Consider the following 26,056-nt stretch of genomic DNA (forward strand, 5'->3'; position numbering starts at 1 on the left):
ATGTCTCTCTCTGTCTTTCTCCCTGAACTGAATCCCTCTTCAAGTTAAACTTAAGGTTAAAAAGACAGACAGAAGTCAGTTTGCGGAGATATTTATTTACACATTTAACTAGTGGCCATTATATGAAAAGAAAGAACATTTTTACAGTTTATTTACATCACCTGTAAGGCCTTATGAAAAAAAACTGTACACTGAAATGTGACAAAAAACAATCAAACATAAAAAAAAAGCTAAATGAATTCACATGAAAGTATAAAACACAAGTGAAAGCAATGATGAAACTTAAATACAATGAATACAGGTAACATATGGGGGGGAAATATCATATTAATCATCTTCCCTCTGCAGCTGTCTGAATATTTCATCAATAATCCGGAGTGAGGTGAGAAGAGGGAACGCACACACGGAGACCATATTGCACTTGTATCCTCCAAACTGAAGAATCTAAAAGAGTGAACATGAGTACAAACACACAGATGATAACCTCTTTCATCTTCAACACATCTGTGTGTCGAGTTCAGATTACACGTCGTTTTACTTCAACACTAAACACACGTAGACAACAGCTGATTTACTCCATTTTGTCCAGGGAGGATTATTACTGACCACGGATTCTGATGCATGTTTACTTTATAATTTATAGTTGTGTAACACTATAATAATGTTTAATTTCTAGTTGTGGTGTTTAAGAAACATTTGTAATTAACTGACATGACGACAAACATTCAGATAGTGTATCATGTGCATTAATACTGGAACAAAAACTTAGAAATCCACTGGATCAATCTAAAAATATCTGGATTATCCTCAAAAACAAAAAACCTTGATAGCAACATGCTGAATTTATTTTAACACGCGAGGAAATTTCTGTGTAATTTTTAAATTTTGGTAAAACAGACGCTTGATTTTAAACTTGCTTTTGGATAAAAGTAATTTTAAATCAAACATTGTTTGTAGTGTTTTGAAAGTAACTCCCAATTTTAATAGCAAAGTGTTTTCCACATGCTGACTGAGGATTTTTGGGTGGCGAATGGATACCATTGTTGTCTAAGAACCATGTAACTCCAATTTTGGCCATTTTCAAGTTCAACTTAAAGGTCGAGAATAGTAATTGGCTCATGGATCCTGAGAAGGATTATTAATCCATAACTGAAAATTGTGATGACAGTTTGGAGATAAAAGGTTTTCAACCCTCCGCAACGATAAGACACTCTTCACTCTGTTGAGAAGTAACACGTTGAAACTTGTCGCTCACAGATGTGTTGAAAATAATAAGAAATCAACCACAGAGTCACACTGGTCACATCAGTCCGTCCGGTTTGTGCTATGCTACCAGAGTGAGAGATTAATAGAAGTCTGGAGTCTTCTTGCAGAGTAAACGGTTACTGCTAATACATAATAATAATAATAATTACCAGTCACCTTCGAAAGCTGTGAGCTGAAATAAATCAGGAAGTGCTGCTCGTAACTGAGGAACCAATGTGGGTTAAAAAAAAAAAAAAAAAAACTCGCAGATTTTCACCTTTAACTGCTCTTTCATAGCCTTGAAGGACCTGCGCTGAATGATGCATGTGTTGAATATGTGACTTCACGGTTAATGGGACAGCAACTGTATGAAATCATGCTGCTTCCAACAGCTCTCCTGCTGACTCAGTCTGGGGGAAACCGTTTGGAATCGAACCTAATTCCCAGTCTTTGTCTTTTGTTGTCAAGTGCTTAATTAACACTTTGGGAAGTCAACTGAGGAAGTGTTGTGTGTTTTTCAAAATAAAACTTACAAAAACAGCTGAGAAGACTGTGAGGCTGTCCGTTACTGGAAGGTATGAGATCATTTGTAGGAGTTTCTGCAGTTTCCACACTGCCTGAAGGAACGTGAAGCGAACACATAAATATATCTCCTCCACTGAATCCAAACCACTTCTTTGAGCGATTCAGTGAACACAGCGTTTGGCAGTTCATACAAACATCAACACATACAATGCAGCTGGGTGGTGAGTTTTCCCCCCAAAACACTGACGCCAGCCGGGTTGTCGACCTGGACACAGACTGGCTTCTGGTTGGTTGATGTACAACAACAAACCCTTATTTCTGGTGCGACACTGGTACGATGCAGAAAAACTCAGAAGCAGCAACCTGGAGGAAAAGCTCGGCTGAGAGACGCGGTTTAACTTTCCCTCTACACCCCTCGCCGTCTTCTCAAAGTATTAATACGTGTTACTCTGCTGGCAATTAATTTCCATTTTATCGCTGTACACAACAGCAGTGACAAAATCTGTGTTAAGTAATCGCTCAAGGTCTTGTTGCTCTTTCCTTCAGCGGTGTTTTTCTTTTTGGTTTGTTTGAAAATAAAATGATGAAGAGGAACTGGGTAGTTATCATTACTTAATAACTAGTTAAACTAAAAAAAAGGAACTTAAAAATATAATGTAGGAATAAACTCCCTAACTGCCTCATCTCTTGTCTCGTTTCCTTCTACCACCTCCTCTTCCTCTCCCTTCCTCCAGGGTTGCTCGTTGTCACCAGTGAGTTTCCTGCTTTAACAACTGAAGCAAGCTGCAGTCCACACGGTGGTTGACACTGTAAGAACACTACAAAGAGGCTGCTTGGTCCACATTTTTAAGGCCTGCTCATTTGCTGGTGAGTAAGTGGAAAGTATTCATCAGTAGTGTGTGTGTGTGGGTGTATAGTTATCGAGAGGTAGGGATGAAATGGAGCTGAATGTTACATTTATAGTGTGTGGTAAATCAAAGGAGTGTTAAACACAAAGTGTACAAAGTGACAGAGCGGAGACGGAGGTGATGTAAAGCACTTCAGCAGGCCGCGAGACCTGACAGGGCAACATACGGTCGCAACTAAATAATTTCATTATCCATTAATCTGCCGATAATTTTCTCAATTAATGGATTCATTTTCTGTTAATCGACTAATTGTTTCAGCTCTATAAACGACAGACAATCACAAAACAGCCTCTCAAATGTGAACACTTGCTGGGGTTTTTAGACTTCTATGACAGTAAACTGAATATCGTTGGTTTTTGGACTGTTGGTCGAACGAAACAACCAATTTCCAGACATCACTGTGTGCTCTTGTAATGGACATTCTTCACTGTTTTCTAACATATTTTAGAGCAAACAATTAATCAGCAGATTAATCGAAAATGGCAATAATCGTTAGTTTTAGCCCTAATTGTTTTATCTATAAAATAATCAGAAAATATTAAATGTCCAATTTCACAGAGCCCAGGATGACTGGAAATTTCTTGTTTTGTCTGACCAACAGTCCAAAACTCAATTTCCAATAATATAAAGAAAAATGTCACATTTAAGAAGCTGGATTCAGAGGATGTTTGAGTCCCGATTAATCAATGTTCAAATAACTGATGAATCGTTTCAGCTCGAGTTATGTGTCTGCAATTTGCAGTTAAGCCAATAAACAGTGGGGGGCAGTATATTGGATGTGAAGTAAGTTCAGCAGCAGACTGAACAAAACAACAGAAAGTTTGGAAGAGTTGTGTTTAGCCAAACCTGAAGTTCTAGAGGAAGATATTCTGGTCTCGACACATACGTGCTGTTAAAATAAAGTATATAAGCACTCTCCCGTGGTAAGTAAAAAATACTAATAAAAAAAAACGCCTGCACATGTTCTAGCATCTTTATACGAGGAAGTGAAAATGCTTAAGAGTTGTTCGTCAACATGAACCTCCAGTCTGCTGCTGAAATTTATTCTTGCCATTTCACAGGCGATGAAACAAGCGAGAAAAGTTCTGCTGCAAAGAATAACAAGCTTCATTCTCAAGCCAACACTAGTATACGCTAAAAGCCAAGCCAGTACTGTTGCTCCAGTATTTGCATGATGTTTCTATCTAATCTACTCTAATTGGCAATCTTGGTCGTCTAGTTTAATTCCCTCTCACCACTGACCGAGGAAACAATGAGGCACTTAATGCCCCGTTAATTTAGTTGACTTTGAACTCGCTCTGTGTAGTTTCACACCTCTAAAAGCCAGTGTTGATGTAGCTTCAGTGCTGCATTTATAAAGTGCTCTCAGGGTAAATCTGGTCCTTGAAACACTGAAGAAAACTGTGATGGCCCCACACTCCTACATTTACTGTTGGCTCACTGTGGTTCCGCAGGATTATGGATCATTTTGACCCAAACAACATTATCAAAAGCTGACATTTCTGTCTTTTCAGCTCCGTTGGACATGAATCCACATTTCGTGAATTCATGTTGATGACTTACAAGCAGAGCTAACTGTGATAAATAGGATACAGACCAGAATCTCTACCAGATGTTTTCTTTTTTACTCTAAAACATCAAACGATCTGTCTGGTTAAACACCAACAGTGACTGAATTTCTACATCCACAATCACTCATTTTCTGCATTTATACCCCCTAAACAGTTAAATTTTTATATCCAGAATGACGTTTTAAAGTATTTAACACATGTAGAAAAGACTTTTTGACTTGAGCCCCACGGAATAATTAATTTCCTGTAAAAACATCAAAATATTTAGTCATATCCTGCTTGTACTTAATTAGGATCTCTGAGATGTATATTATTTGATTCATAAGTAATGATCAGAAACACTACATTGTACAAAATGATTTCCCAATTTCCCCAAGCTTTTTTCTGTGTTTAGTTTCCAAACTTCCCATGTTCAGGTTTTTTTTTTGCCTACATATGAACATTTTAAAAAGCTAAGAGGTTAAAGTGGGAGGCTACAACCAGTATATTAGCATCAGCCATGCTACTGCAGATTCCCATCATTTTTAGCTCCAGAGGCCTGGTTCAAGCTAAAAATGCAGCAAATGAATAATAGTGTGAAGTTAAAACCCTAAGGACCTACATTAATAATTAAACCACAGAGGTCATTTTGAAGCCTTTAGAAAATCATTAGCACCGAAAATTAGAATTTGAGTCTTTGAGAATTACACAGGGCGTAATGCTCGGTGTTAGTGGTGTTTGTGTCCCACCATGGAGGCAGAATTACCACAGGCCATTTAGTGAGTTTTCCCTCCCAGCCGGCAGGGGAAATAACATATAATATTATGTGAAAGTCAGTTTTAATGTTCCAGCTTCAGTAGGCTGGTAAAATAATGACACTGCTGCTGAAACAACCAGTTGCTTCTCCAACGTATAATCTGTCTGGTGAAATACTGACAATGGCTGCTGAAGTTTAGAATTAACCAACCGCTTTGGGTTCCAACACTGATTTCAGGAAACGCTGGAGCCGCTTCTCTCTTCTCCTGACCTGATGCAACGGCTCGTTCGGCCTCTGACATCAGCTTCCATCTTCATGGCTGGCTAGTGTTCACTTCAAGCTTCGTAGCTACGCCACTGGAGTGAGAGTTTAGCGCCAGGCTACGTAGCTTCAAGCTTCACAGCTAGCCTCTGATGTTAGCTTCAGTGCTGACATGGCGAGCTAGCACGAGCTTCAACCTTCACAGCTCGCGTATGACATTAGTTTGAAGAAAGGTGGCATTAGCGTCAAGGTTAGCTAGTGTTAGCTTCTCAAAGCCGGGCTGGTGTTTTTGTCGATCTCTTTATTTCCATCCTTCATCAAAGCAGAAAACACCTGAGAGAGAAAACAGAGAAAATGAATTGTTAAAACATTATTATTTAAAACAGTGTTTTCAGAATATCAGACAAGCCAGAGACACATTCACTAACTTTGCCCTGAACGCTGAGTGTGATACTGACCTGAGCCCAGCGGCGGTTTCTGCTGACCATGTGTGTGTTGGCCATGGCGGTGAAGAGTGTGTGTGACTGCAGGTCCTCCGGCAGGCGGGTTAGGAACTGAGCGATGTGGATGAAGTCCATCTGGAGCAGGACATCCTCGAACAGACGCAGGATACCCAGCCCCGTCCGAAACAAACTCTCCTCTCCGTCCCGACAAAAGACGTCCCACACCCGGCACGCCACGTCCAGAGGGAGGGACTTACTGTAGAGGGTGAAGATCCTGGACAGAGACAGACAAAAACATACTTTGTAAAATATGGAAATGTATGAAAACAAAACTCTCATTCAAGGTAGGTACGTTTATTTTGAGTGTATAATCGTAAAGTGTCACTTTAAATTTAAAAAAACAAGATTTCCCAAGCTTTTGGTCGCTCAGGTCTTTACTATCGGCTCTCTGGGGTTTTGCTTTAATGCTTCATGTGAGGTGAAATCTTTTCAACTCGAGGTGTTTTTACACTGCCACGACTGAATCTGTTTGCCTCAAATCAAGTATTTTCCTTTCACTTTGTATGCATTCATGCCACGTTTGAATTACAGTTCCTCATGTGCCTTCATTTTTAATACTCTATCTGTGATGTTACCGTGTTCTCAGGTCTCTGCTATCAACACAGTTTACTGCTTCTAAGCCATGAGCAAATCCTTAAAGAGCAAAGATGTTCTGCCTCATATACTGTATGGACATTGTCGTTCACAAACAATCTTTTAATACTCGGAAACGTTGAATTTTGTTTGTCTGAAAACTGCCAGTTTCAAACTTCATAGTGCCAATATTTAACTGGAGGGTTGTCGATTGCCCTTTTAAACATCAACTGTGTATTGCAAAGACAATTTAAAAGAGAGTATTTAATAACTCACCAGTCGATCAGATAGAGGTCAGGGGTCAGGTTGTTGGTTTGGAAGTGGCTGAAGAGACGAGGCAGATTCTCCTCAAAGAAAACCTCAAAGGCTGCAAAATACTTCAACATCTGACAGGCAGAGAGCGTGAAGAGAAGATGAAGGAGGGGGTCAAAAGTAAACAAATGAAGTAACGTGAATAACAGTTATTGTGTGTGTGTGTGTGTGTGTGTGTACCAGTTCGTGGTCGACTCTGAAGAAGGCCATCTGACAGGGTTTATTGAGCAGGTTGGCGAAGGTGATGAAGGCTTCGGCCTCCTCCAGGTTGAGGATCAGAACAGCAGCGATGAAGGACATGCCCTGGACCTGAAACACCACAAACACAGACGCCAGATCAGCGTGAGAGAAGGACTGTGTGTGTGGATTAATGTGTGTTTTTGTAGTAAACCCACTTGGTACTTATTTTATTTCCTGACCTGTATTATAGTGTATTATATTTTTTGCTTAGTGCTTCTCTCCCTGTGTGTACTGACGTGACAGTGAGCTGCTGTAGCAAAAGAGTTTCCCCTCGGGGATCAATAAAGTCTTTCTGATTCTGAAGGACGACCTCTTTAATTTAAGATGATGTTCAGTTTTTAAATACTGACTCGATTCCCATTGGAAAACTGTGTATATTCAAGATGGCATACAACTGTCACCTGCTGCTTCTGAGTTAGTCCTCTTTCTTTTATACTTTTTAAAAAAATTTTTTGAGGATTCAACAAAACACACGGTATTTCTTTTCAAGTAAGCAATTTCAAAGTCCATCTTGCATTTTTTTATGAGAGAAGAACAGAAATTACAGTTGAAGTGGGTCCTAACTGAGATTCAAAGACACGTATTGTGACCATTTCAACAACATGCTGAATTAAATATGATTTGGGCTACATATCAAACCTTGATACTCCTTTGAAAGTCAGCATCAGATGTCTTATCAAATAATAAGTAAACAAGATTATGAATCAGACCAATTTTGCTGATTTTTTTTTTTGGACTATTTTTCTTCTCTTCTTGTACGGCTGCTTGTGTTTAGACAAGATTTAAAGGTGCTACTGATAACATCCAGCCACTGGATGACGCACTCCCCCTCCCCCCTCCCATTCCACTGCAGTGGTTGCCAGTTTGTTGCACAACCTGCTTATTTCATGGTCGAGTGAGTGAGACTCAGACTCACTCATATCAAGTGATGAATCTTTCGTGATAGAGTAATGAATTCATTTTGCAACATACATTAGCTATAGATTAGGTTACTTTGTGCGGTGGTGTTTCATGTAATGTTGTCTATGGTAATCTTAGCATATGGCTAGCTTTAGCTAACCCTTTCTCTTTTTTCTTTCTTACACAATAAGACATTAGGTAAATATTTACATTTTAATCCGATCAAAGAGTACAGTACATTGTAGGGACGCTATTAAAACCCACAGCGCTCGACATTACCGCGACGGTAAAAGTTGACGTTAGCCCTGCATAAACTTCGGTTATGTCGGACCCTGGCCCACTTCTAAATCCCCTCTGATACACATCTTCATTATAACGTTACCTTGTTTGAGGGAACTATAAGTAGTTATTAGTTAAGGTTTAAAGGACTTTGACTGTCGGTAGTTGTTGTTTATTTTGTTTAAATATGCAGAACTGTAATTTTATGGGTTGTTATTGTTCAGACGATTAAGCTAAGATAGCTAATACATGCTAACGTCAGTGTCTGTTTTTTCCAACACTAACTGGCAACTTCACCACGTGTGACACATTTTGGACCCGTCAGAATTTTTAAAATGATTAATTCACAATCATAATTTATTTTTTTAGGAAAAGTGATACTCCTATTCCGCACCTTTCTAAAAGCTCTGTGGATGTTTTGTTTTTTTAAATATTCGTCTACATAAAAATGTTAATATAACCTTTTAACATCTGAGAATTTTGGCTTATTTTGTTAAATGAAGAAAACTTTACTTAATGCTTTTTGTTTCCACGTTGAACAGAAACCAGTGTGGATATGTGACAGCTGAAATAAACTGAAACCATTTTATTATTGAAACAATACCCGTCCCTAAATATTAGACACCAAATGTCACAATGTGAGGAGACAACCATGAAGAAACCACTTCAAACCCCGCAGGATATAATCTAATACAGCGCTGAAACTAGTCCGTAAATTCAATTCTGTCTGTAAACAACTAAATATTAACTTAGCGCTTTGAGGGTGGAATAAAAAGCATACTCACGTAGCCAATGTCGGGTCTGTAACAGGTGTAAGCCCCCAGTACACTGTGGAGGAGGTCGTGGTAGGGACCGCCCTGCAGAAAGAGCGTTAAGATTAATAGACAGACAGGTGGAGGAGGAGAGGGATGAATGGAGGGCAGATTCATACGAAGTAAGAAAGAAAAACAGAGTGAAGGTGGAGGTAGATGAGACAAAACTGCACAGAAAAAGAGAAGAAAGGGATCGGGAAAGATTACGTATCGGTGATAATTATTTGTTTTCCCTGTTTGAGTTTTCAAACATCATAGATTAATAATGCAATGCTACGTGGTAGCTGAATGAAGCTCTGTCGCCACACCTTCACTTCAGCACGTCAGTGCACCACCAGGAAGGATTCAAAGCTCACTCTGCAATTTTACTCTAAAATTAAGTGTGTCTAACAAAAAACTGTGCAGATGTGTGTTTCATTGTGACTCATTAGCTATGCTGACAAAGTTTCAAGTCTCTGCGAGCTGATTCTGAAACCAATGGGATGCTGAAAGGTAGGAAAAACCCATTTAAAAATGACAGCGCCACTTTCAAGAATTGGGAAATGGTTGTCAGTAATGTAAGTTGTAAGCACAAAGGATTTACTGGGCTAATTTTGCCAATCCACTGGTATGTTATGGTGACGACCAACACAAAATGTCATAGAAATACAAGAGCACACACACACACACACACACACACACACACACACACACACTCCTTCCTGCAGACAGCTGAAACACAACACCTGTTACAGATCTGTTACCTTCTGGAAGATGAAGAGAGAGGGGAATGTTCTGGAAATGTCCAGTTTGATGAGGTCCAGACTGGACTCTCTGTCAGCCAGAGACGCCCCTTCTAACAGAAAAACACACAAGAGGAAAGTGTCGACATGTTATTTCAGTTTAGACGGTCGTTTATGTTTTTAACTTTTATTTCATGGTACATTTTCAGTTGACTGTTAGACAGCAGAGGCTCGTTTCAGACCATGAATATTCAAACATTTTAATGTACAGTGACTTGTTTGAGTATTTAGGGCTCAGGCTGGTGTTGTGTCGTACCACTCTCACTGTCATTGACTGAACTGGTTTCACTGTAACTCCTCCACTTCTCTTTGGCTCTGGACAGGAAGATCTCATACAGCTCTGCACAAAGAGAAAATAAACACATCAAGATTGTAAGTGTTAAGTGGAAAAATATATATATCAGGTTTTAACTTTGACATGTGACACAGAAAAGATCAGAAAAATGTGCCTGGCTGTCATACAGCTCCAAGACAGACAGAGAGGGATTCACAGCAATGGCAACAATATATAACATTTCAATTAATTTATTTTTATGGATAAGTCTGGTTCTTTTGTCAACAAATCGCATGAAAAGACCAACAGTGTGTTAGTCCGCCTCGCAATACTTTCTGACTTCCTGTCTGTGGCTCTCAGCTACGAGCCCATTGGCTCCTACTGAAGTCATGAATCTTTAAAAACAGCTCACAGATATACAGTTAAATGTTTTTTAAAAAGGCTCAGTAATTTCCTAAAGCAGCTGCTCGCTGTAGTTTTTATCAGACTAACAGGAGGAAACAGTGCGTTTGTTGGGGACTATTTTCAGCGGCGGATGAATCCACATGTGGTGCTGTAGTGAGTGTTTGGGGCAGCAGGACGGTGTGTGTGGGGCTGAGGCAGAATAAACTACAGTGTGTGTGTTCATGGTGATGAAGGAGCACGTCACCCAGTGCAGCAGAGCGGCTCACTGATGTGTTTTTAATAGTTTTTGGACAACGATGGAGGCTGTGGCTCAGAGGTGCAGCGGTGGCCTAAAGGTTAGAGAAGCGAGCTTGTGACCGGAAGGTTGTCGGATTTATCAGGCTTTGATACACACACAGTACTTGTTAGTTGATACATTCAGTGTCTGCACATAAGATCTGGTGACAGTAAGAAAATGCAGAACCACTACAAATGTATTTAATGTGTGTGTTTGTACCTGGCGTGATGTTGAGCTCGTTGCCGATGGCGAGGCTCCATACTCTTCCTCTGACACTGGGAGGAAGCCCCTGCCACCAGAGCTCCCTGACCCGCCTCGTTCCCTTCCTACACACACACACACACACACACACACACACACACACACACACAATGAGCTAAATAAAGAAGCTGCACAGACAGTGCGTATACGACACACACAGAGCTTTGGAGACGTACATGGTGTCCCAGTGGGGCAGGATCTCGTTGTTCCAGATGACCATGGCGTTGGAGATGCTGTCCTCCTGTCTGTGTCTCTCCTTCATCTGACGCTTCTTCCTCTGGGCTTCCTTCATCTCTGACGGAGAGACAGATAGAGATTCAGAGTTTTGCTTACACTAAGTCTTTGGTCTTCCTGTTGACTAACTTTGTCCCTGCTGGCCACTGTGTATCTGTCTGAGCCAATCAAATCAAAGCAGAACAATGACTCTGCATCAAACAACTTGTGAAAAATGTTTCCACCAATAAAAATTGTTCTTGCCAACAAACTCTTTGCTGTGTTTTTGGGCAAGTGAGGTAAAGAGGTCATTTTAGACATTGGTTACAATTAGCTTTTGAGATTGTGTGTGTGTGTGTGTGTGTGTGTGTGTGTGTCTACCTCTCCTCTTGGCTCCTGCCACCATCTCCTCGTACTCCATTTTGTGTCTCTGAGTTTCCTCCATAGATTTGGCAGGTAGGTTCCTGACGGACAGAGAGTCAGACAGACAGACAGTTTGCACTTCCTGTCAGGTGTTCAGCCACACACAGTGACTCTGGCTGCGTTCGGCATTGCATACTAACGTACTAGTCATACTAAGTATGATGTCAAATTGAGTATGTAGTGCATTCCAACTGCATAGTATGTGGATTTTGTGTACGTGAGAAATGACCAGATGTATACTAGATTAGCAAGAATTTCTGAGTATGCGCCCTGAGCTTACTGGACATACTCAACCGCTGTCTTCAGACTGCGCACTGGCGATCATGTGACGCAGTCTGCTTGAGTATACTTCAGCGTGAACAGTCTGCTGGTAATGGCATACTTAATCATTTAGTAGGCAGCATGTAGTACACACTGACTGAGTATGTAGTTCGTTAGTATGCGATTGAACACAGCCTGTGTGTCACAGTGATTTCTCTTCATCCTGCAGGCGGCAGAGGCTCTCTTTGGATTTAGGTAACAACATGGCCTCTGGCGTCACCCTCAGGAAAAACTTTTTACCCCACTAGAGGGAAGAATATAAGAACAGCAAAGATTTTAAATATTTTCAGCAGTACAGCTTCAGGGGGGCTGCTTGTGAACCTGTTTTGTTGTAGTCAGGGTGTAAAAGTATATGACACGTCTTATAGACATCATGGAACACTGAAAACCGTCAATGAAACCCAGCATAATGCTGACAATGACATTAATTATAATAATAATAGCGAGGTACATATTTGTTTATATTTGTTTGTATCCCAGTTAAAAATATTAATTAGTATCAAAGTATCAATAAAATGTAAAATCAATATGAAACCACTACCAGTCCCATTTTCTCGGACTGGACCAGTGAAAGATGATACTTGAGCTAAATGCGTGTCTGTCTGGTACTCACGCTGGCCGGTCCTCCAGGATGAGAGCTGTGGTGGAAAGAGGCTCAAACTCCAGGTTCTTCCTCCTCCCTGCAGCCAGGGGAAGCTGAGGACACGAGGACACATCGGAGTCCTGCTGCTGCTCCTCCTGTGGACACTAAACAAAGAAAGAGGCTGTTACAGAGAGATGAAATCCTGCCTCTCTCGTAGTCAGATTATGTTCCACTGGCTTCTGTAACTTTCTCTTAGAGGGTTTCTTTCACCTGTCGTTCTGAAAAGCTCAAACATTCCTGAAGTTTTCTGTCTATATTCGAAGATAATTTGGTATCTACTGCTGTACTGGACAGTAAAATGTGTAACACCTCATTTTAATAAAGATTTTTCTTTAAATATCATTCAACAGCTAACAGTCCCATGACTCAGCCTCTGGACTGGCTGTTTACAAAGCAATTATTTTATCTTCATTATAATTACAAGCAAAATGCCAAGTGTCTCATCCATCCCAGAAAAGCAATCTTAAATATCTAAATGAGCCGAAAACAATAAAATACTGGAGCCTGACAAATATTAGTGGCCAACATCTGGTTATCATAGATAAATCCATATCAGCATGCAAAAAGCAGCAGACTGCAGTAATAAATGTTTTTATTCAGAATTTACATGTATATTTGACTTTCATTTTTCACAATTCAAGTTTTATATATTTGATAAAAGCAGCTTACCAAAAGGTCCATCGTTTGTGTCACATGGTCTTCCTCAGCAGATGGAGCTTATCCAGTTGCCATGGCATTGTAGATGTTCAAATCGCCATATGTTCTAAGCACTGAACTTTCAATCTTGACATGGACAAGAACTCTTTCAAGTGCTCAGAAAAATGTTGTTTTTTTAAACATTTACAGTTCCATGACAACTGGGCAAACTGCATCTGCTGAGGAAGATCGTGTGATGCGAAGCTACTGATGTGATAAGAGAAGTTCTGTTTAAAAGGTCAAGAAAGAACTTTTATATAATGTTGTATATTTACTTTATAGTTTGTCATCTTTGTTAATAAAGTTTTACTATAAAATATGTTTACTCAGACATATCTTTGCCATAAAATGATGTAAATGCTAACAATAGAGATACACACACGCTCACAAACAGAGCGATTGTTCATCAGCTTCAGCACAGAGAGAAGACGTTGGTTTGTTGGAGGAAAGGCTCAGCAGAAAGAATCACTGAGTCTGAATAAATCTGTGCGTGTGTGTGTGTGCACTCACACTTGCTACCAATCATGTATGTGGTTGTTTCCTATCTAGGCTGCTTAATAAATGTCTGCTTAACACATGTTTGTGTGCATGTTGTGTGAACGTGTGTACTTGCATATTTGAGGTCTAACAGTCAAACCAATGAAGTGTGTGTGTGTGTGTGTGTGTGTGTGTGTGTGTGTGTGTGTGTGTGTGTGTGTGTGTGTGTGTGTGTGTGTGTGTGTGTGGAGCCTTCACAATAAACAGTTCATTCACAGGAGCAGGGCAGCTGCGGGTCAACAAGACAACAAGCCTTTTATAAACTGATTTCTGAGCATCACCAGCAGAGGGAGACAGAGTCCCCCTTCTGACTCTGAAGCTGGAAAATTCAACTGGTGCTGCTCTGTCATCAGTTTCACTAGGAAGTGAAAGTCTATGTATAAAAATCATGTGACTGATTCAGTGATGTCCCACTAAACAAAGCTGCTCTGTATCATTTGCAGAGCGCCAGTAAAAATACTGTAAACGTCCTGTAAAGATTTCAGCGCTCACGATGACGGCAGATGGTGGAAGGCAAAAGGAAAAATCACTTCTAATATTTCTGTCCCATTTATGTGGCCATTAAGTGATTAAGTAACATCATTAAAAATAACACCACAACAAAATTGAGCGGATGGTGATATCCTGAAAACAATCTACATAAGATTCAATGGTTTTTACAATTAAATCTGCAACATTCAAAACTATTACTTCTTCTGGTTTCAGACTTTCCAGCAGATTTTAAAACGTGGCTGCAGGGATTAGAGCATTAGTGAGGTCCAACACTGATGTTGGGTGATCAGGTCACCCCTACCCCAGAGCAAAAGTACAATCTATAGAGTTTATTACATTTAGGGCAGGATCAGTAGTAGATGTTAGCAGAGGACTCACATTAAGATGCAAAAAGTGTGCAAACTGCAGGAATGATACTCCTCAAATCATAGATGGTGATAATGAGGATTACAACACAGGATTGTCATTTTGGCAGTAATCCCTGGTTGTCCACAAACTGAATTCAAAGGAAACAGTTCGAATTAAGTCAGTCCTCCTCCTCCTCCTCCTCCTCCTCCTCAGTTTTGTGTCTGACGTGTCAACCAACTGAAGCCAGACCACATCTGGCTGGCTCCTTTCTTGATGAATCATCCGACTCTGGCTGCCATCATGTGAGCTGAGCGAGCGCAAAGGCCAACGGCTGTCGGGCAGCTCGCTGTTAGCAGTGTTAGCTCTCAGTCTGTCTCTTCTGCCTTCACACTGCACAGTAAGGTCAGAGGTCCACCCTGGAGCTGGAATAACGATAGCAGGGATTTGGCGTCTTGCTCAGTGGTACTTCAGCAAGATGGGATTGTGCCAAGGCCTCCAGCTGAGGGATGACTGAACTAACGATTGTTCGGTGTGTGACACAGCTGCTTCCTGACACTTTTCAGTGTTTGTCTGGTGTGAAAATTAAACATCTTCTAATTAAATTCAATCAGAGGGAATGAAGCCGCTGCTGCAGTGTGTGTGTGTGTGTGTGTGTCCAGGATACCACCTGCTCTAGTTGACAGGAGAGGAACAGCTGTTAGTGTTTGAGTGTGTGTGTGTGTGTGTGTGTCATTGCTGGCAGGGCCTTATACAACTCATCAAGAGGGGGATTGTGTGTGTGTGTAGGGGTGAGGCGGGGGGGTGAGGGGGTAATAACCTGCTTCCTCAGCTGCTGGCTGTGTGTGGAAGTTGCCTAGCGACCACATACACTCACACACACACACACACACACACACACACACACAGTATATCCATTTCACAGTCTGATTCCAGCCACCATGTTGTATGTAAACAGACGCAGGCTAACAGCATTAGCCTCTGGAGCCTCAGGCTAGCAAACAGACATCATCAGGCCAACCAATCAAATTCAGCCCTTATTTCTTCACTATGTTTACATGTACACAGGAAACCAGGTTGAAAGAAATCAAGCTAATACAGGGAATAGGAGAACACTTTTATGTGCACCGCAATAACATGATTACTGTAAAACCTGATGCTTGGTTCTACATCTGCTGCATAATATTCTGTTTAATCACATGCATGCTTGACCATGTTAGCATTGTCATGTTGCTATTATCTGTGTGGTGGTAATGATGAGTACTTTTGTCATCCTCTTCTATTATGTGGCCACAGGGTCTGACAGGAGAGGAGCCATTGGCTCTGAAAGTATTGTTCCCTGTAGTTTATTTCCATTTAAAAGTTTTCTTTTAATGATCTCCTCAGTGTTCCTCAACATATTATCTCTCCTGGATAACCTAATGATACTACAGGTCTGAAATATGACCATCAGATTGTATGTGTCCAACTTTGTTTCTGAGACGATCGTATTTTTCCGTCGGTTCGATATGGCTGCTGTATGGTTAAATACTACGATACCCATGATCCTCAGCCACCATTGCGAAGGAGAACAAGTCAATCAGATGTGTGAATCAGAGCTGTAGCAAACCCAGAATGCTTTGTCATTGCATTTGGGAGCAAAACAAGGTGTCATAGTTTCCGAATTCAACCAAAACTAACCCCGGAATATGAATATGATTTGACATAAACTGTTAGCCTAAATGATGGCTTCTTACTGAAACGCACCTTGGGAGTTGTAATTAACTTTTGTCCTGTTTTTTTTTTCTGTATCACCTGATTTATAAGAATTTATAAGATTTAAGAACCAGATATTTTCTTACACAGTTGTTCATGTTTTGTACTGCTGATTCAACCAGGAGCTTCAAGTCCATACAAGACTTGAAGAGCTCCATCTGTGAGTAACCACACATTGTCTATGCAGAAAATGAACCAGAACTAACTCCTCCAAATTCACTACTCCGGACTTTCGCCAACTATAACTGAAAGACTGGACATGATTGTGATGATGTCAGTGTGTGTGTTTAAAGAACCGACCTGCTCTGTGGACAACGTGGAGGCAGGGTCTTTAGTTGGATCGCCCTCTCTGGCTGCTGTCTTGCCAAACAGTCGCCACCCTGTTGCATTATGGGACAGCGCCTTGGATTCTTTGGATTTCCTAGAAAACAGGCTCCTGAAAGAGAGACAACAAGAATGGGTTTTATCAATATTACTGCTTATCTGCTCATACTGAAGCTAAACAATGCTAAATTCTTCGATTTAAAGAGAACTGGAAGCAATGACGTGGGTCTATAAATCTCCACAGCATCTCAGCTTATCCTGACTCATAACTATAACATATCTTTCCTTTTTATGTTCCTGGAAAACATTTATTCATTTTTTTATACTTCATTTAAACCTTCACTGGACCACATGTTTATGTAAAAAAAAAAAAACAGACCGTCCAGCCTTAAATCACGAAGCATGTGTGCAGCAGGGCCCCATCCAAACTGAGATGCTGCACATTCTCCCTGTTTATCCAAATTTAATTCTGGTGTCAATGATATGATCACTGCAGGAAACAGTCTCTACGCAGGAAGCCACAAATTGAAACATAAAAGCAGGAATCCAAACGTGTCTCTTTAACAGCAACAAGAGGAAAACTTTCATCCAGAAAACTTTCCACGCACTGCAGGCCGGACTGCAACTCAAAACCTGACGTCTGTCCAGCCTCACCTGGCTGCACTTTTCCACCATTGGTCAACATAGCAATGACAATAAGTTGCACAGCATTGTTCGTAGGCTTTTATCATTGATAGAGAGACTGACTGACTATATTAGTTATGTGTAGCATTATCTGTTTTTCTATACTGAAGTTAAAACTTTAAGTTAGTCAGTACATAATGTATACACCAAATCACCAAAAATGAACCAAATCACTGTAAAAATTCACCAGTGTTCCTATTTTTCTTCTAAATTAACGTAATGTTTACGTTGCTGCAGTGAAAGCCTGATGGTAACACATTATTTTATGGGTTTTACAGTCTGCTATTAATGTCCTAGAAAGGAACTGATGCTCTTTTCCTTAAGCACTATGTATTTGGTACTAGTTACAGGGTAAATGGACATTGTGTTCAATTGGCATACTTGAAGTTTAAGTCATCATTCAGGGACAAGGTTTCCAATAAATAAATCAACATTTCTATATTATTTCTATATCATCCTTTCGAGGACGTTCCACTGCAATCAACAACAACTTATAAAGTCTACCCAACACTATATCATTTGCACATTATTTTTCAAAAACTCAGTAAAGGAGTGGGTACTTACTATGTGCACAATCTCAGAACATTGTCTATATTTCCCTATAATTAATTCCAAATTATATAGTTCTTTCCAGGAAACTTCCCAGAAACTAGACCTTCAGAATAAGACTTTCACTCTTGTAATTAACTTCTGTACATTTTCTTTATTGCTCAGTCAGACTTTCTTACAATTTCCCTTATTATTATTATTAGAGTTATTCCTTATTATTCCACTGGTCTCTGAAATGAAAAGTCATTGACGTCAGACTCAGAAGAATTATTCAGTTCCTCAAACAAATGAAGGAAGAAATGCAGTTATAAACAGTGAAGACGTCATGCGATGAATTAATCCAAATCATCATTCTGACCACGGTCGTGCAGTTGCAGCAGTTTTTGAACTGATGCAGGAGAAAAAAGCTGCCAAATCAACACTTTTACATTTGTTTCAGTGGAAGAGTTTGCTGAACAGCTGGCAGGAAGATAAAGAGGGAAGAAGGGAGAGGAACTGGAGGAATTATGAAAAGGAAGTGGAGTTGCAAAAGAGAACACACACAAACACAAACACACACATAACGCTGTTGCTTTAGTACACAGTAAAAGTTTTCTTCACTCTTTCAAAGACCAACACTTGGACGTCCTGATATCACAATAAGTATTTAGGAAAGTCTTTTCTTATATGAATGTGCTATATCATTTAATTTGAACATTTATTTTTGCACAGAGCCTCCTCACTTTACAACCTAGTATTTGTTGTTTTAAATAAAATGCATCATAACAAATTGCAGCTATTTATTTTTTGTCCATGTTTTTTTCTGCCGTCGGTCTCCATGATTTTGTTCACATTAAGAGAAATTGTGTGTACCATTTTTACTGTACTATATGAACACTAATAATTGTGTAAAAGAAGGACGAGAGCCTTTTCAGAAAAATGTGTTCTCCCTTACAGCTCATAATGATATTCCAGTGTATGGACTAAGTTTTGGATATACTCCTTTTCAACCGCGTTAATGACCACCATGATCCCATTGTTAATACACCTTATCCATCTTTATTTTGTGATTCTGTTGTTCCCTTCACTCATTATTGGCCGTGATGGTAAACCTGCCATCAGTTTTCTCCGTCCATTTGTTTCCTAGATGTCCCTCCTTCTCCCTCAGCACTAATCTGAACTGCCCGACTATCTCTCTCGATGGAAGTTGTTGTTTATTTGTGTGGTTACCACGGTTTCACTGCATCATTAGATAATCACTGACAGCTGAATATTGCTACATTAAGACAATGCACTTTACATTAGAGCTTTAATAGCTTATTGTGTATTGCATGTCTGTGCTGAGGCTCCCTGAGTGTGTCGGGTTTTTTTGAAAAAATAAGTTCAATGATGGTAGGGATGGTGTGGAGTAAGGCTGCCATTAACGATTATTTTCATCGCTGATTCACTCTATCAATTGTTTGGTTGTTTAATCTATAAAATGTCAGAACATTTTGAAAAATGTCCATCACAGTTTCCAAGAGCCCGTGGTAACATCAAATTGCTTGTTTTGTCTGACCAACAGTTCAAAATACAAAGATATTGAGCTTATTGATACAAATTCATCATATTTCAGAAGCTGGAACCAAACACTGCTTTGTATTTCTGCTCGAAAAATTAATTTAAAACGATTTAATCGCTTATCAAAATTCAAGGTTCACTAGTAACTTCATCTGAACACTCTGAGATGCAAATGAAAGCTCTACAAAAGGTAAGGGGACCTTGGGTTAAGAATGGTTTTTGTCAAACTATTATTTCCAAGATCAAGAATGAACTTTAAGGCTCATCAAAATTGGTGTTGATACATTTTCTGTGGACTGACTAATCGATGAATTGAATTGTTTCAAAAGTAGTGTGGACTAGAACTGAAACGATTAGTCGATTAATCAATTAGTCAACCCACAGTGAATTAATCATCATCGTTTTGATAATCGATTAATCATTTTAAGTCATTTTTACGCCAAAATGGCATAAATGACTTGGCTTGAACATTTGCTGGTCTTCTTCTATGATAGCAAACTAGCTTTGGGTTTCGTACTCATTGTTAGTCAAAACAAGCAATTTGATGATGTCACCTTGAGTTTTGAGAAACTGTGATTGCAGCTTCACTATTTTCTGACATTTAATAGCCAAAAAGATTCATTGATTCATTGAGAAAATAATCAGCAGATTAATCAATAAAGAAAATAATAGTTGCACCCCTCGAGTGGATAAAATTACACTGGTACCAAGCACCAAAGGTCACAGGCGATACCACCCACCATGACAAACTTCATCAATTATGCCTGTCTTTAAACTAAATGTCGCACTAGAGCACCAGCATCTCAGACCAGAACAAAGGGGGGCTCTGGCCCACCAGACTCCCTTGAGAAAAACAGTAATTTTACCTCGCAGATCAGCGTAAAAACACACTTCATTCAAACTGGACAGAAACAAAATAAAAACTCACCAAAACAGTCTGTGTTAGTCTTTCCACTGTTCCAACAATCACCAACTCGAAAACCTTTGGTCGAAATAAATCCTTAATTTGCCGCGTTAGATGAGAAAAGAAACAGCCGTTATATCGCTCTCCAAAACCAACAGTTTTACAATGAGAGACTCACGTGCACTAACGCACGTGCAGCCGGACGTCTACCCAAAACAAAGAACAGAGAAGCTCAGATGACAACACAGGCTGAGGGAGTGTGACTTCATCACTCCACCATATCTTTACATAGCAAATCGTTGTTTGCTGCTATATTAATGTTCAGAATCTCATATACAGAACCTTTAAGTAACAATCTAATATAATATTATCTGCTATAACAAAATGAGTTACATTGGAGAGAAGTTGTACTGGTTTAAATTATAAAACTGAACATAAACTGAAAAGTTGTGACAGACATTGGTTGAAAAATGTCAACATATTTATCTTCTTTTTCACTTCTTGTGAAACAACACACCAGAAATAGAAAAGAAGAAGTTACTTTTTAAACTTTCATTTTGTCTGGTTTTACCAACCGGAGGGAGCTGCTCTTAATCAAATTAGTCATACTCTAATTTGCATGAGACTTTTTGGTGTAAATGTTGGTAGCCTGAAGACCACAGACAAAAAACCTGAAAAACACAGAGGATCAAACACTGAACCTACTACAGTACCAGCTCCTGGGCTTCAGCTTCTAAAAACCCTGATCGCTCGAGCCAAATGTGGATCATATATACAGCTGAAATGCTCAAATACAGTAAATAGATGTATCTACCTTTTGGAAAGAAGAAAAAGAGCTGCTGATACAACAGGTTAGGTTGTCACTATTCATACTCCAGCATGAGAAAAATAAAGCACAGCGTTTTCCTTTGTGTCGGTTACATCAAGCTGTTCCTCAGATCCGTAGCAGCCTTAATCTCCCGGTGGTGTCAGACACCTGAACAGCACACCTGTAGCTGCAGCTTTAAAAGCCATTACACTGTGGCTCTTGTTTTGTTTAGCAGAGCAAGAAAGAAGCCAGAAATGCAATGCAACAGATACAGTATGAGCATGTGTGGGTGTGTGTGTTTGCAGTTGTGGGTATGTGTTATAGGATCATACCTTTTTCCCCAAAGTGCAGTGGAAAGAATGTGTGTGTAAATAATTAACCACGGAGGTGATCAGAGCTGTTGTGTCATGCAAAAAAGTATTCCAATAACATAATAATTAGTTCTGAGAGCAACACCTGTTACCAGTATGCATTTTGGAAGAATCAAAAGTACAGATGAAGCTGAAACTGTTGAGGCTTTTAAAAACTCCTTAAGTGATTCTTAAACACAAGACCATTTCAGTGATATTCTTTTGCTAATTAACAGTTGCACTTAACTTGGGCTGATTAGAATTAGGATGAGAGATGGTTGATAGTATGGGGAGCGCTACAATTTCCATAATTAATTTACCGATGGATAAACTGAAGCGTGTAACCTTGAGGCAGTCATACACTGAGAAAAGTCGTCACAAAATGTTAAAACAATAAGAGAAGCTGGTAGTGAAAAGCTGAAAGTTTTGTTTTGTAAAACTGCTTTAAGCTGATAGTTGTAGCTTAAATAAAGTAGCATTCCTGATTGTATTTGTTATGAGTGGATTTGATCCTCTCTGCTACTGACCCTCCCTGACCTGCACTCAGCGCCGCGAACCAAACAGCCAGCGTGGAGGTTTTCCAGCAGGGCTGTTTTCTCCTCGCCGCTCCTCTCCGTCTGTCTGGATTTCCTCTGAGACGCCGTGACATTCAAGCCAGCTGCTGTTGCCTGCGTCCAAAACCAAAACCAGGCCTGACACAGACGGAGATTTAACAAACAGAAGTTTTCCTACACCTGCCAGTTATACAAAATGTTACTGCTTCAGTAATCAAATACAGAAAAAATTACCCCTCTGGCTCTGAACTGCTCTGGCGTCTCTTGGAAGTCTTCAACATTTCAGGACAGAAGTGTTCCACCTCCACTTAGCCTGTTTCACTTCCTTGTATGCCATTTACAGGAATGTTGTCAGGGTGCAGTTCCACTACTATTTAGTACTTGTAATGTTGGTGATCAAATATTTACACTGTTTTCCAACATTTGAACTCAGTCTAAGTCACACTGGAAGAACACATCAACTGAAGTAAAGGGCATGTAGTGCAGTTAGTTATTTAATAAGAAACTGAAGCCTCCCCTAGTTCAGAATACACAATTTTCTTTCTTTCAACTGTCAAACATGCAGTATCTGAATTGTTTTTTTATTTAATGTAGGCCTAATTTATGTTTTAAGCTGTACTGTTGTAGCCTGACACTGTTTGGAAGGGGGTGTGGAATATTTTGTTAATCAGTGGTGACTGACATCTCCGTCTCGCCTATGCCATTTTCAATCAACACAAAAGGAGTGGTAGCAGTTGCTAGAAGCAGTTAACGTTTGTTGTGTCGCTAGAAGAGATATGTTCATTTAAGAACAACCTGTACAGCTGCGTCCGCCTCATCCACACTCAATGACATTTTCTGGCTCTGGCAAAGGAAGATGACGTCCCCATTCTTAATCCCAAAAGTCAACAATAGAAATTGGAGATGCGGGCAGCAATTCAGAGGTCTGGAAACAATAAATCATTGTGGTAAACATAAATATATCATTACAATAAGTACTGGAATCAGACTCTGTATCAAAGGACTCCAGTTAGAATCAGGTGAATCCAAATTAGCCTGAGCTGGACATCCCAACCAGCAGCACTGGAAAACTGTGTTGTGGTTACAGCAGACAAACACAAAAGCTGTAGGTCAAGAGTGAACTGACCACAACATCTTAGCAAGGTACAGTTGTACATATAACCTCTTTTAAACTTCTATTAACTTTTTAAAAATGTCCGTCTTTGAGCCAAAGACTCGCATGTAAAGTGTAAATGTTCTTCTTGTCATCACGTTAGACAGTGTTGTGCTTTTGGGCTGGATGTAGCAGAGGTGAGAGGTGCTGCTGTGGCTGTAAAAGCAGCCTGAACTCTCCCTCCTGCTGATTTAAACAACCGGCGCTTCAGTTATCAGCCGACCTGTCTGCCTCCAGGCTGCCGCTTTGATCTCCTCAACCGACCTGCTCGGCTCTCCTCTGACTTCTGAAAAGGCTTCGCGTGCTTCATGGTGTCAGACTGAGCACCAGAGACATGATTCTGCCACACCTAAACCTTGTTTCTGGTCCGCTGTAAGCCAGAAGTCTGACGACACTATCTGTGGATTTCTATAACAGTGTATTATTAGTATTTGGGCTGGGATATCGTGTATTGATAAGGCAGTTTCTATGTGTTCCACTCGCTTAAATACAGCTGGGTTTTTTGTCTTTTTTGTAGTTTGTTTGTTCAGATTTTGGACTTTGTACATTATGAGTGGGTGACTAAAGCTGAGTAAAACAATCTTTCCTTTAGTACATTTGTTTTAGGATAATCCATTGTTTGTGGAAAAGGAAATATAAGAATAATGTGTTAAAAAAATAAATACTTCTTTACTGTATATGCACAGTGTAGCATCAAATACTGTAAATGAAGAAAAATCCCTAAGATCCAACCTAAGAGGTCAAACGTTTTCTCAGATGTAATTCTAAGGTTTTTGTCCAACCACCTGCGAGTGTGGTTGTTTAAACCCGATCTGGAACAGATCATGTGACTGTGACATGCCTGAAATATCCACTTTTCAGGAACTGAGAAAATGTTATCTTTTTCACGCAGTCACAACATCTCTGCTGCATCGTGGCAGTGGCGCGGAGGTTAAATGGTGTGATGGATCGGCCTGATGGTTGAATCGGCTTCAGAAATAGAAAGCAGAAGAGCCGAGGGAGCAGTGAATGTGGGCTAAGCCCTGAGGAAAGCAGCTGCACCGAGTCGATGCTCACTGAGCCCTGCTGTATCACTTGCTGCACATATACGGAACTGGGGCATGATTAACATGCAAGCTATTACGCAGCTATAGGCCCCAGACTGGAGCTCTGATTCTATGAAAAGACACAGATATATGTCAAATGGTCAACTCGCCCAGCTAAGATCCTCTTTAATCCCTGATATTAAATATGGAATCAACCCACAGTATCTCTGTCCCTCTCTGGTTGGAGAAAAATACTCATATGGACAAAAGGACACACGCTTGTGACAAAGGAAAGTGCTACAGTCAGTGCATGTAGTAATCTGATTATTCCCAATTTCCAGTGTGAGGGATTAGGAATAACAAAATTAACGCAGGTAGATTTCTATGAGAGGAATCAGATTAGTCGCTAAATGACAAACAACATATAATCAGTCGGATGTAATAATGCTTGCAAAAAGTAAAAAAATATTGATTGAAGCTTCTGCACAAATAAACAAATGTGCAAAAAAGGATGAAAGTAAGTAGTGGTTGTAATGTAACATGCAAATACATTTCAAGCAAGCCTTTCCAACCTCAGTGTTCGGGCAGCATTGAAGCTCTGTGTGCACTGCAGTTGATTTGTGTGCTTAAAGAAACGTCAATAAATATTTGTGCGTTTTTGTTTTGTTTGTTTATTAAAAAGGAAGGTGCTTCTAACTTTTTGTTTTTGCTGTTTGTTTCTGTTTAAGTCTCTTTGCTGCATATGATGTGGGTACCTGTAATGTGTTTTAGTATGCAGATCACGTCACCGTGGACCCTAAATTGTACCACACCCACTGTGTCAAAATATTCATGAACAACCTCAACCCCAAAATTGCTCCAGATGGTGCTGCTCTTGTTCATAATTGACTTATGACCCCTCTAAACAAACATCTGTGATTAGTACACTGGGATATGTGGAATAAGTTCACATATCATCATTTATTCCTTTTCCGAACACCAAGATCTTTTTCTCATCGGACAGAACTCAACAAACAAGGAGCTCATTCGAGAGCAAAGAGTTAAACCACAAATATCTCCAAATTAAATCAATTTGTCACGTTAGCAAAAGCTGTCCAGTTGCTGAAAGAATGCCAGATCCTCATTACAACTTGAGATCTGTTCATTTAATGACATCCGGGCCAGATGGAGGAGGTGACGAGCTGAGGTGGGAGGACACACGGCCGAAGGGATTTAAACTCAGCCAATCCCCCGACACCGTTGACCCACTGATGATGAGGGGATATTGTAGAGCAAAGAACAAGACTGGGCACAAAATTCTACCAGTTTGGTGTTTCCGCAAACCCGCTCCATCTCTCATTCACTTCTATTGAAGCCCAGTCCACAGACAAATTCAAAAATCTGTGTCTGGTCATAATTCACCTGTGTTGAACTTTGACCTGTGAAATACTGACACTCCAATGTCCAGCCAGATTTACAGAGGGTGGGACGAACCTCACCTTCAGAAAGTGTTGATTGTTTATATCCCAATTTATGGAGAAACACTACAAGTGGTATGAGGAATGCTGCACGGCAGCAGGGAGTGTGAGGACAGAAAGTCACGACAGTAAAATATGTGATATAAAAAGGTGTTGAGTTTTTCTACTAGTGGAATACTCCCGTTAGCCTGCTAGCCAAGTTAGCTTCAGAAGCTTAGGCCTGCAACCTCGTTCGTGTTATTTCCACTCCTGTCTGCTTCTCGTCACAGCATCCGAGTGCATTTCTCCATCAGTTCTGGCCTGACCGCAGCTTTCAGCAGGCCGGCCTACACACTCTGCAACGACTCAAACTTCATTTCAACTGCAAGCAACTTTACCTGCCAAAAAAACATGTCAAAATACATTGTGTCTGGAGTGTTG

General features: G+C 40.1%; 1 protein-coding gene across 3 annotated transcripts in view; it reads right to left on the minus strand.

Moving 5' to 3' along the window:
* Positions 1 to 360: 360 nt before the first annotated feature.
* The window catches only part of LOC122884405 (TBC1 domain family member 12-like), a 28,182-nt gene continuing 2,486 nt past the window's right edge, over positions 361 to 26,056 (minus strand). Inside the window, exons 2-14 of one of the 3 annotated variants that reach the window (XR_006379879.1) lie at positions 16,590 to 16,725; positions 12,435 to 12,568; positions 11,459 to 11,541; positions 11,041 to 11,158; positions 10,823 to 10,929; positions 9,904 to 9,987; positions 9,609 to 9,700; positions 8,839 to 8,910; positions 6,815 to 6,943; positions 6,599 to 6,708; positions 5,705 to 5,963; positions 5,196 to 5,579; positions 361 to 444 (exon numbers count right to left, since the gene is read on the minus strand). Coding sequence is in view for 2 of the 3 variants with exons in the window: in XM_044214317.1 (XP_044070252.1) it covers positions 5,508 to 5,579; positions 5,705 to 5,963; positions 6,599 to 6,708; positions 6,815 to 6,943; positions 8,839 to 8,910; positions 9,609 to 9,700; positions 9,904 to 9,987; positions 10,823 to 10,929; positions 11,041 to 11,158; positions 11,459 to 11,541; positions 12,435 to 12,568; positions 16,590 to 16,725 (1,396 nt within the window). In the remaining variant the exon portion in view is untranslated. Of the gene's footprint in view, positions 5,580 to 5,704; positions 5,964 to 6,598; positions 6,709 to 6,814; positions 6,944 to 8,838; positions 8,911 to 9,608; positions 9,701 to 9,903; positions 9,988 to 10,822; positions 10,930 to 11,040; positions 11,159 to 11,458; positions 11,542 to 12,434; positions 12,569 to 13,133; positions 13,285 to 16,589; positions 16,726 to 26,056 lie in introns of those variants that run through there. The other 2 variants (XM_044214317.1, XM_044214318.1) reach the window with 2 other exon arrangements.

Source organism: Siniperca chuatsi, linkage group LG11 (assembly GCF_020085105.1).
Source record: "Siniperca chuatsi isolate FFG_IHB_CAS linkage group LG11, ASM2008510v1, whole genome shotgun sequence".
NCBI lineage: Eukaryota > Metazoa > Chordata > Actinopteri > Centrarchiformes > Sinipercidae > Siniperca > Siniperca chuatsi.